Source organism: Physella acuta, unplaced genomic scaffold, assembly GCF_028476545.2.
Source record: "Physella acuta isolate Inbredline_101_S28 unplaced genomic scaffold, ASM2847654v3 ptg000522l, whole genome shotgun sequence".
Lineage (NCBI taxonomy): Eukaryota > Metazoa > Mollusca > Gastropoda > Physidae > Physella > Physella acuta.
Genome location: NW_026732041.1, coordinates 166,194 through 179,007, shown reverse-complemented (window position 1 = coordinate 179,007; position 12,814 = coordinate 166,194). Strand labels below are relative to the sequence as shown.

The 12,814-nt window shown below is 35.9% G+C and overlaps 1 protein-coding gene across 11 annotated transcripts in view; it reads right to left on the bottom strand.

Moving 5' to 3' along the window:
• Positions 1-12,814, bottom strand: part of LOC131945075 (tensin-1) — a 163,170-nt gene that overhangs the window by 6,064 nt on the left and 144,292 nt on the right. For 7 of the 11 annotated variants that reach the window (XM_059306047.1, XM_059306054.1, XM_059306049.1 and 4 more), the window contains 7 exons: positions 7,815-7,965; positions 5,892-5,939; positions 4,509-4,676; positions 3,676-3,761; positions 1,355-1,467; positions 532-695; positions 86-169 (listed from right to left, as the gene is read on the bottom strand). In XM_059306047.1, coding sequence (XP_059162030.1) covers positions 86-169; positions 532-695; positions 1,355-1,467; positions 3,676-3,761; positions 4,509-4,676; positions 5,892-5,939; positions 7,815-7,965 — 814 coding nt within the window. The remainder of the gene's footprint in view (positions 1-85; positions 170-531; positions 696-1,354; positions 1,468-3,675; positions 3,762-4,508; positions 4,677-5,891; positions 5,940-7,814; positions 7,966-12,814) is intronic. The other 4 variants (XM_059306048.1, XM_059306050.1, XM_059306051.1 and 1 more) reach the window with 3 other exon arrangements.

Genomic DNA, 12,814 nt, shown 5'->3' with positions numbered 1-12,814 from the left:
GGGTAACATGTAGGATCAACCATTAATCATTAATTATTTTTTATTGTGCATGTATGATTGTGTATTTGTTACTTTGAGCACTCACCATCTTCCCTAGAGATGTTTGGCTTGTACCAGTATTTGGATGTGTCTTTCACAAACTTTGGTGTAGTGTGTACCATGTCAGAATCTGAAATATCACCAAGACAACTTTTTTTTTACACCAGGAATTTTAAAGTTGCTATATAGTTTTAAAAATAAGCTATGTCATAGTATTAGGGGTATTGAAAAAGTTATTTTACTATTTTTCTGTAACTCTAAGAGAGTAGATAAGCTTTTTTTTTAAAGAAAATCTGGCTTTTTTGGTAGTTTGAAAAGTACAGTATGTTTATGAAGTGATTATTTAGTTCTTATAGTGACGCCTATTTAAAAAAAAAAATCAAGCTTATTAGACTTCATTATAGATCCTAAAGTAAAGAAAAATTGTTTTAAAAATGTATTGGTAAGATGAGGTTAGCTTGACCATAAGATGAGATGAGTTGTTTCCCTTACCTGCCAATGATGACAGACTTCCTCGTCTTGACAAGCCAAAGTAAACACTCGGGGAGCTCTGGCCAGTCATAGAGTGAGGCCCAGGGCTGATGACAGAGCCAGACATGGAGTGGGCGGAGGACAGTTGCTGTCTCAGTGTGTTGAAGTTACCAGGTGAAGGGGGGCTGGGGGTAGATGCAAGAAACATTAGCGGTGGTCAAAAAGATGGTGTGCAATGTATACTTTGTGTGCGCGATGTTCCAAAAGTCTTATATAAGGATACATTTATTTTACAAAATGACTGCGCGGCAGTTAAAAACTACTGCGCGGCCGTGCAACCGCGCAGCTTAGAGGGAACATAGGTAGTGGTGGAAACTGTTTTTGGTTCATTTGTTAAAGGAAGTTAGAAATATTAATGGAAAGATTTTTAGGTTCATTTATTTAAGGAAATTAGAAATTTTAATGGTAAGAATTTTAGGTTCATTTGAAAAAGGAAATTAGAAATATTAATGGCAAGATTTTTTGATTCATTTGTTTAAGGACATTAGAAATATTAATGGCAAGATTTTTAGGTTGCTTTTTAAAGGAAATTAGAAATATTAATGGTAAGGTGTGTAGGTTCATTTGTTTAAGGACGTTAGAAATATTAATGGTAAGGTGTGTAGGTTCATTTGTTTAAGGACGTTAGAAATATTAATGGCAAGATTTTTTGGTTCCTTTGCTAAAGCTCAAAAAGACAAAAAATATTTTCAAGATTTTAAGTTAGTTGTAAATTCTTAAAAGCAGCCATAACTATATTAAAGTCTAATGAATTACAAACAGATAAATAACTAAAGACACATACCTCCCAGCAGAGGGACTGATCAACATCTTAGGACTGGTATCAATGTGTAGAGAGTTTTGTCCCTGGCCGTCCAAATGTCCTGACTGACCTGACTGGGTCTGGTAGGACTGTGACTAGAGGACAAGGACAAAAATTAAGGACTATGAGTAGAGGACAAGGACAACAATTAATGATTGTGATTAGAAGATGTGAGTAGAGGACAAGGACAACAATTAAGGACTTTCACTAGAGGACAAGGACAAAAGTTAAGGACTTTGACTAGAGGACAAGGACAAAAATTAAGGACTTTGACTAGAGGACAAGGACAAAAATTAAGGACTTTGACTAGAGGACAAGGACAAAAATGAACTCTTAACATTCTCACTTCCTAATTGGTTAATTAGTTTTCCTACCACAAAATGTTTCAATAGTTGTAATTTTTATTTGAATATTGAAATCAAATTTATTATAAAAATATTGGATTCTTTATGTCATTTGCATGGTCTGTGGCTGAGAGGTAGGTATACAACTGGCCCAGTTGAAGTGTCATGTTTGGTTCTGAGAAGTCAATAGAAAATGACAAAACTTGGATGGTAGAGCACATGACTGCTAGCCCAAAAGTTTCCAGTTCAAATCCTGGGTTTGAGTCCATAGTCTGCGTGAATACTCAAGTAGGTGATGTTGAACTGACTGAGCATAATGCTGATCACACAAGAATGAGGTCAGAGAAACACATGAACTCTACTTCAAATGACAGGTGGAACATTGCTAGTTTGACCATGACCCAATATTGACACCATCACCATTTAGTGACACCATAACCCACTCGTTAAACCACAACCTACTAGTGACCTACTGGTGACACCATGACCCACTAGTGACCTACTTGTGACACCATGCCACACTAGTGACCTACTTGTGACACCATGACCCACTAGTGACTTACTTGTGACACCACAACCCACTAGTGACCTACTTGTGACACAATGACCCACTAGTGACCTACTTGTGACACCACAACCTACTAGTGACCTACTTGTGACACCATGACCCACTAGTGACCTACTTGTGACACCATGACCCACTAGTGACCTACTTGTGACACCACAACCTACTAGTGACCTACTTGTGACACCATGATCCACTAGTGACCTACTTGTGACACCATGACCCACTAGTGACCTACTTGTGACACCATGACCCACTAGTGACCTACTTGTGACACCACAACCTACTAGTGACCTACTTGTGACACCATGACCCACTAGTGACCTACTTGTGACACCATGACCCACTAGTGACTTACTTGTGACACCATGACCCACTAGTGACTTACTTGTGACACCATGACCCACTAGTGACCTACTTGTGACACCATGACCCACTAGTGACCTACTTGTGACACCATGACCCACTAGTGACCTACTTGTGACACCATGACCCACTAGTGACCTACTTGTGACACCATGACCCACTAGTGACTTACTTGTGACACCATGACCCACTAGTGACTTACTTGTGACACCATGACCCACTAGTGACCTACTTGTGACACCATGACCTACTAGTGACCTACTTGTGACACCATGACCCACTAGTGACTTACTTGTGACACCACAACCTACTAGTGACCTACTTGTGACACCATGACCCACTAGTGACCTACTTGTGACACCATGACCCACTAGTGACCTACTTGTGACACCATGACCTACTAGTGACCTACTTGTGACACCATGACCAACTAGTGACTTACTTGTGACACCACAACCTACTAGTGACCTACTTGTGACACCATGACCCACTAGTGACCTACTTGTGACACCACAACCTACTAGTGACTTACTTGTGACACCATGACCCACTAGTGACCTACTTGTGACACCATGACCCACTAGTGACCTACTTGTGACACCACAACCTACTAGTGACCTACTTGTGACACCATGACCCACTAGTGACTTACTTGTGACACCACGACCCACTAGTGACCTACTTGTGACACCATGACCCACTAGTGACTTACTTGTGACACCATGACCCACTAGTGACTTACTTGTGACACCATGACCCACTAGTGACTTACTTGTGACACCATGACCCACTAGTGACTTACTTGTGACACCATGACCCACTAGTGACCTACTTGTGACACCATGACCCACTAGTGAATTACTTGTGACACCATGACCCACTACAGACACCATGACCCACTAGTGACCCACTACAGACACCATGATCCACTAGTGACACCATGACCCTTTAGTGACACGATGACCCTGTAATGACCCTCTAGAGTGACAACACCATGGACTGTATATCAGTAAGAAGAGATCTCCTACCTGTTGGTACTGCTGGTACTGAATAGACTGGTGCTGGTGCATGGGCGCAGCCTGCAGAGTTCCAGTGGGGCTGATGATTTGACCTCCTGGAGAAACAAAACAAAACAGATGATTGCACTGCAGCTTGAGCTCATTAAAATAATTAGTATCACAACAATGATTATCACAAGCAGCAGAGTGTTTTCCAATGAAAAATATAATTTCGTTAACTTTTTAAATAATATATCACCTAAATGTTTGAAACACAAACATGTTCTTATGTTTAAAATACTTAAATTTTTCCATTGGATAAAAGTTTTTAAAAATGAATTTAACAGAAATAAGCTAATGCATTCTTCTGTATAACAAATAAGTCTATTAATTATGAACTAATATAGATTTACTTCATAATTTCAAAGTGATTCAACTATTAACTAAAACCCAAATTTAATGATACAAGACTTGTGATTTTTATTGAAAAACAACCAAAATGCATCCACAAACCACAAACACATGCAAGCAGACATATAGCAGTGAGCAGAAAAAACATAAATCTTCTAAAGTTAAATCACATAAACCCAGTGCTATACTCTAGCCAACAAAATTTCACAAAGTGTGCTGCAAAAATAAATTAACCCTTCATTGCACCCTTTACCTGGCCAAGCAGATTATTAAAACAATATGAAAATAATTTTGAATAGAAGCCTTCTATGACTAATATTTGTTTCTGACAATAGATGAGTAAAATTAAAAAAATTCATCATGGTTTAGTTTAGATTCTATATTTTCTTTTTGCTGTTTGTAGAAAGATAACCTCACAAAAATGGAACACTTTGTGTAATTTTCTTTCATACCTGTTAGAACAACGCCTTCGTTAATTGTGAGGTGTGCAACATCCACACCCCGTATTTGGGGTGGACGCACCCCCATGCGGGGTGGTGGGTGCAGAGAGTTTGTACTCCCTGACGCAAAGTGAAATTCTTGAGCTGGCTGAGAACTAAAGACACTAGTTGGAGATGCAGCTAAAGTGATGCCAACAAAAACAAAAAGAAATGTGGCAGAGATAAATAAATAAATACATGGTGTGTGTGTAGAAACAAGGCCAGTTACTCTTTCAGATATTTCTAATTTTTTTTTTAAGTGTCCTTTGAAGTTGAACTTACAATATAAAATTATAACAAAGAAATAACTGGCAAGTAATACTGATTTTTAAAAAAGGTATGGTTTTCAATTCACAATAGCAAACAATGCTAATAAAACCCATGAGACATTTTTTACTTAAAAATATTGATGGAAATCTTTCTTAATGAAAGTTTAAATTTATGCTATTAGAAATCTATCATGGGTTTCATTAGATCAACATGCAAATCATTAAGCTAATGGCAAGCAAATAATGCAACAAGGCAAACAGAAAAATATTAACCATAAAAATAGTAGTTATATACTATTAACTCCCAATAAGTGTACAAAAACACTTAAAACTGTATTTTAACTCTCATTGATATAATCATCACATACTAGTTATGATGATCGTATATAATCATACAATTAGAAAACATATTTTTCAATACTTTTTCAACAATTCCATGGTGTGAATTCACCTTCCAAAGATAATGCATGTTTAAGTATTACACTGTTTATCCATATTTATTAAATTTTGAGTTTGAGTAAATTAATGACGGAAAGTCTGTACGCTGGTTTATACTAAACGTTTAAATCTTTAATCTGTAAACGTAATGCCAAGCTTAACAATATAAAATTGGTGTTGAAAAAGCATTGCTCTAAATATAAATTCTGTTATCAGTGCTTTTCACTAACTAGTCTACAAAAATATTAAAAATTGCTCTTAGAAAAAAATAATAATGATCATTCTCTAAGGTGATGAAAATATAAAGATACAGATAAATTAGAAAAGTGTGTGTGGATAAGTGAATTGATTAGAACTCACTTCTTGTGTGAATCACTGTTGGTTATGCATGGATATAAATACTTCAATATTTAAATAGTTTATTTATAAATCACTGACAAGTCAGAGTAAGAAAATATAACGAAGTCTAAATTTATGTTTATGAAAAAACAGAGAAGTAATTGTAAAAAAAAAAATAATTAGATATTTCTATTAGATAAAAGCAGAAGCTGTAGTAGTGTGGAGAGCTCATTCAGGCATCATCAAGTGCTAGAGATTTGTTGACCTCAAAGCAAGGAATATACGAGAGGCAGAGATTCAAATCTTTTACCTGAGTTTTGGTACGGGGTCCGGGGCGATACGGGAAAGGGTGGTGTTGCTGGTGGTGGAAAACATGCAATTCAGCAACAACAGGAACACACAACAGCACACCACAACATTATTGTTACAACAACCAGATCAAAACACTAAAACCATTCATCAAAGTACTCATTTGTGTTTGGTGGGTAGGAAATGCATAGAGCTTAATGTGGAATTCAATTACATTATGCGATTACCAAAAAGAGTATAAAAAAACAATTAATTTGCTTGTTGTTTTTGTAAAGAATTTTAAATAAGTGCTGTACACTCTTAAAAAATGTCTGTAGTAAGCATTTAGTTACACATCAAAACAGTTATTAAAAAAAACACCTTAAGCAGCTTGTAATGCAAACCATTCATGTAGCAAAGGGCATGAAAAAGCTAACTAAAGCATTCATTGAAGCTCAAGATTTCTTATAACAACTTGGTGTAGGTTGTGCCTCAGTGGTCTTAACCCTTTGAGCCCTGGCCTCCCTGGCCTAGTTTCTCCCATTTCCTGAGCTCCCAGGCCCAAACCAATTTTCACTTATCTGCTTCTAACTTTGCCTATAACTTTTGAACCGTTTGAGATAATCAAGCCAAATTTGGTATCCAGACTCAGGATCAAACACCAATGCAGCAAGATTCTGAAATTCTTTATTCTTTATTATACAGAACAATGTATATAAAACGAACGTATAATTATTGTTTTGATAAAACATAGAAGAAAGCAATTTACGTTTAGTAATTGTTTTGTTATTATTGATATCTGGCCATACTAGTTCATCGCCAGAAGTCCACTATTGTGTGATAAATTTCAAAACAGTTATCACTGCCGGACCCGATGCAAAGAAAAACTTCGCATGTTTTGCACCAGTAAACTTATTTTTTTCGTTTCGGAAAGTCTTTGTCCTTGGCAACACGTGCATCAGAACGTACTTGAACAGTTTCATTGTCACTGTCAATTTCAATGTCACTGTGTTCAGTCTCAAATTCAAAGTCACTATCATCACAATATAGACCAGGAATATTATCTTCTTCAACAGAATCAATAAGTAGTTGTATTGCCTGAGATGCAGTCATTCTACTTCTTTTGTTGATATTTCGGTCTTTTGCTTCATCTTTTGCACCAACTTTTTGTGATGAAGTCGACGGCTGTGGCTCAGCTTATCGTTTCGGCGGCATTACTACGAAATGTAAACACTTTCACTTTTCCTAAAAATCAATTTTTAAAATCATAATCCCGCACTCAAAGACATATGCGCAGTTTTAGTCAGTCTTCCGCTAATTATATTTAATTAGACGGTATACAGGCCGCTACGAATATGACGCTAGATCATCAGGCCGGAAAACCGGCTTTTCGGACATATATGCCTAATGTTGAAGCCGGTTTACCGGCCTGGCGGGCTCAAAGGGTTAATAATATTTAACTTAATACTTGGTGTGGGTTGTGTAAATTGTCTTAATGTTTGGTGTAGGTTGTATAAATGGTCTTAATGTTTGGTGTAGGTTGTATAAATGATCTTAATGGTTGGTGTGGGTTGTGTGTTAATGTTTGGTGTGGGTTGTATAAATGGTCTTAATGTTTGATGTATGTTGAATAAAAATCATAGGCTTCTAAATAATAGCAAATAATATTTTTTGTTTTTAAACTATAGTAAGTTCTTTACATAATCTAATTTTTCAAGTTATTTTAAAAAATAAATTGGTTATTACAATATAAAAGTAATCTAATACAAAACTTAAAAGGAATGTTACATACAACATAACAAAAAACAGCAACATATTTTTATTTCATATTAAAGGTCATAAAAAAAGAGGAACTAGCAAGTTACTATGGAAATTTATAAAATTTAAAAAAAAAGTTTGATTAACGTTGAATAAAACTCAAATTTAAAACTCTGTAGGTACTCACCAGGTCCTGTGGGGAATCCTGGCGTCGTAGGTCTGCCTAGTGTCCCAGTGTGTGCACTCTCTGGTTCCAATGTTTGCATGCCCGGCCCAATGGGTCGGAGCATAATCCTATCCTCTTCTATCTCCTTCACCCTTGGCGGCTCTGGCTTCTGCTTTTTATTAAAAATATAATGGGGAAAAAGTTCTAGATGAAATAAAACAATTTGTGATTTAAAAAAAAAAAATTTCTGATAAATCTGAAAGAAAAATCTAGATAGGTTATGAAAAAAATAATTACAGGACAGCAATTATAAAACCTATTAAATATCTGCATTGTACTGGTGTTTGAAGGTATTCAGAAAAAAATACGCAAATTAAAATAGCCTATTTTTCAAGTAATGTCTGTAAATTTATAATAACTTTGCTTAAATCTACAAATTTTCTTAAAGTTTAAAAAAAAAATTTTTTTTTTTACATTTTGTAGTTATTTTGAAAACAAATATTTTTTTTAATTGATAAAAAAAAAAATGAAAAAAAAATTGCTGTTAAAATTAAAATATCCAAAGAAAAAACAAATGTTGTCTATGTAAAATCCATACACACTGCACTAGAGTATGACTTTCTAGTGGAGATATTCAAGACTACCAGGTGTTCTCTACAGGTACCTGGATGACTAACACTTGCTTATTGTTGTTTACAAGAGTAATACAAGTTTTTACTGCAGTGTAAGCTATTAAGTTATCCCCCCCCCATTATATCCCCCTCCCCCCTTTTATAAGGTAACACAACTGCACAACTAATTTTACTAGGCCAAGTTGTATATTATAATAGTTCTTTAAATAAAAATAAACCTTAGTTTGTCATCATATTTGAACTCAAAATAATTAATTTTAATAACCCCTAACAGTCCTTATATTCATTAAAATGTTGAACTGAGTTTCTTTTAAATGAAAATGATATTTGTAAGTTCAATTACAGAAAGAAAATTGTTATTGAAGTAACATAAATTGTTGAAGACCTAAACTAAGCTGTAAATATAGAAAATCAAACATTATTTTTATAATCTTTTATGCTATTGAAAACTGTCCACATTATTCGCTTATATTATTGTTAAAAGAAAAAAAAAACTAAAAACAAAAATATTCACTTTTCTATTCATGCCTATGTTTTATTACTTTAAGTTCACATGCTGCAATTAGATGCTATGACTGTGTTAACTTCTAAAGAAAACCTTACAATTATTTAAGAAAACCTTACACTTAATTAAAGAAAACCTTACACTTATACTTCTATTCTTGCCTGTACTTTTAGTTTACACAAAATATGTAGTTGAACTCAATGTTTTATGTTCACTTATAATAGAAAACCTTACAATCCTATTTATATCTATGCTTTAGTTCATAATATATAGAGTGTAAACTACTGTAAACTACTGTTATAATTGTGTTCACTTTATAGAATACCTTACATTCCTATTCACACCTATGTTTCAGGTTAAATAAAAGTGTAAACTACTGTACTCTACTGCTATAATTGTGTTCCCTTTAAAAGAAAACTGCACAAACACCTAGTCAAAACATTCCGGGGATATTAAAGCATGCAGCACTTACAGACACCAAATGTTGACTACAATCAAATGTCTACTCCATTAATGAAACACACAGTGAAAACATAAACATCTACTCCAGAGATGAAAATATGGTGAAACAACATTTATTCCATTGAAGAAAAACATGATACAACAACATACATCTACTCCACAGCAGTGAGCAACAGTGAAACAACAAAACTAATGGCCATGAAAGTGAGTACTCTGTGTTGCCTTATGTGCAACTCATACGGCCAGTTGAGTGCAGCCTGTATGTTTACGGCTTGTGTTTCATGTGTATGTGGTGAGTACAAATGGCCTGGTGAATTTATTAAAAGAAACAGCTTGTGGATGGTGTTAAGTTGGCTGTGCAGGTGGTTGCTAGAGGGTGTGTGTGTGGGGGGGGGGGGGGGGGGGGGGTGAAAAAAAACATGGGGTGGGGGGGGGGGGGGTTGGAAAATTAATGAGCACTTTAATCAAATGCAGCATTCAATTAATTATTTTATAACTGCTTACAGATAGGTTTAACTCAAAACAGTTGCGGAATTTTTTTTAAAGTAAAGACTTGAATCTTAAAATAGAAGGTGAGGAGGTTTGCTAGTTTTTTTTCTTTAACATTTGTGATGCACAAATTAGGCATGGTAAACGAAACAAAATTAGCACTAGTTTTTCTCAAGAGATGCAAGGTATTAGTTTAAAAAAATGTATCATGTTGCTTTGTAAATTTGTTATTTTGTCAATTTTAGATATGCTTCATGTGGGCCTATATTATGTGTGAGCAGAGGAGAATATATATATATATATATATATATATATATATATATATATATATATATATATATATATATATATATATATATATATATATATATATATATACATACATACATATATACATATACACACACATACGGGGCAAATAATTAAAATGGCTTAACATATTTCAGTTAAACACTTCTACAAATGTAACAGTTTTAAAACAAAAAACTCAACGCAAGTGAGAATATACAACAGGAGGGGAGAGAATTCGTGTTGACTCACGAACTAAGCAGCAACATCTGCATCAACTCACGCAAGAGATAATTCAACGAAATTATTGAAACATTTATACCGTGCTTATAATATTTAACCCATTTTTTTCTCCAAATTTTATTCCTAAACAAAACACACAGGGAACCCATGTTTAAAGGTATAGCCCTACTACATTTGATTCACAATGACACACAGAACGTGTTTTTTAAATGAGGTCAGAAAACAAACGGCCAACTGGCAATAGATAGCTGTGTAGCCGGTGTGTTGCCCGCCGCGGTAGATATCACGCCAGCACGTGAGGGGGTGGGTGAGGAGCCGGAGGAACGTAAAGTTTGAACGAATGGCATCACCGCTACGTCTTACATATCAAGATAAAGTGCCAATTTTTTTTTTTTAAATTCACTTGAAAACAAAACAAACATTGTTCAGAGTTTATGAGTGAAAAATTATGAAACTGGAACCTTGCAGGGAAAGGTAACCGAATAAAGTACGCAGTGACCTTGTTTGAACGCACGAGCTGGTGGTACCTACTATGAAAATAACGGAATTCTTGCGCATGCCGTCTCCTCCCCCTCCCACGGCTCCCAGCCAATGAGTAATTAGATGGAAAGGTCAAATGCTCACCGGTTTAATAGTCATTTCAGAGTAGTGTCTATTATCTGAACAAATCAAATATTTTAGGCTTCAGTGTCGTGTAACCTCATCATTGTCTAGATTTAAGGCGTATGCTCATTCAGATAACGAAACAGTTTGTAATGGATATTATTATTAAATATATCGTGTAGGTATACTTTACATATATTGTGGAGGTATACTACACTGGACTCGCAACATTCGTTTGATTTCAATTTGTGGGGAAGATTTATTTCCGAAAACATTTTGCCAGAATCATTCAAGAAGGAATTCGACAATAGATGCTCAGTTCCAATTAGAAGTACTCTTAACATACATAGTAATTCATCTCCATTTGATAAATTTACATATGATATTACAAAGTCAAAACCTATTTATCGTAGTTCACATAAAACTCTATCATGGCAATTTCGATACTTCATAAAAATTCGCTCTCCAATTCGATAACGTGATGAATGTGTTAGACCCAAACAAGTATCGTTTTATTTTATCGGGATCGATCCATGTTTGATGTGCCAAGTTGGCCGAGAACCTGTTTGTCTACACCTAATAAAACTCGTCCAAATCCTCTCTGCTCAAATACTCATTTATTCACTGTCGCATCCCGGCTAACTGGGCTGTTTTAATAACGCTGATAAGGTTAAACGTTGAGGTGCTGTTGGATGTTGGGGTGATGTTGAATGTTGGGGTGATGTTGGATGTTGGGGTGATGTTGGATGTTGGGGTAATGTTGGATGTTGGGGTGATGTTGGATGTTGGGGTGATGTTGGATGTTGGGGTGATGTTGGATGTTGGGGTGATGTTGGATGTTGGGGTGATGTTGGATGTTGGGGTGATGTTGGATGTTGGGGTGATGTTGGATGTTGGGGTAATGTTGGATGTTGGGGTAATGTTGGATGTTGGGGTGATGTTGAATGTTGGGGTGATGTTGAATGTTGGGGTGATGTTGGTGTGATGTTGGATGTTGGGGAGATGTTGGATGTTGGGGTGATGTTGGACGTTGGGGTGATGTTGGACGTTGGGGTGATGTTGGACGTTGGTGTGATGTTGGGGTGGTGTTGGATGTTTGGGTGGTGTTGGATGTTGGGGTGGTGTTGGATGTTGGGGTGGTGTTGGATGTTGGGGTGGTGTTGGATGTTGGGGTGATGTTGGATGTTTTGTTGATGTTGGATGATGAGGTGATGTTGGATGTTCGATGTTGGGGTGATGTTAGATGTTAGGGTGATGTTGGATGTTGGGGCGATGTTGGAGTGATGTTGGATGTTGGGATGATGTTGGATGTTGGGGTGGTGTTGGATGTTGGGGTGGTGTTGGATGTTAAGGTGATGTTGGATGTTGGGGTGATGTTGGATGTTGGTGTGATGGTGATAGTTGAAATGATGGTAAAAGTTTGCATGATGGTGAAAGTTGACGTGATGTTGGCATGATGATAGTTGATTGCCTTGTCTTCAACTAAGAATAAAAGCTGACCCCGCCCATCTGTTAACTTGATTGTTTAATGAGTCATTAATATCACCCATGGAACTAGGCGAACATTTACAAGTCACGTGATGACTCAGCTTGTAAAAGTTCCTAGCTACTTGAAACTGAGCTTCCAGTTGTTTTAGAACGTATATCGAGGCTATTTTATTTGAGAACGTATATCGAGGCTACTTTATTTGAGAACGTATATCAAGGCTACTTTATTTGAGAACGTATATCAAGGCTACTTTATTTGAGAACGTATATCAAGGCTACTTTATTTGAGAACGTATATCAAGGCTACTTTA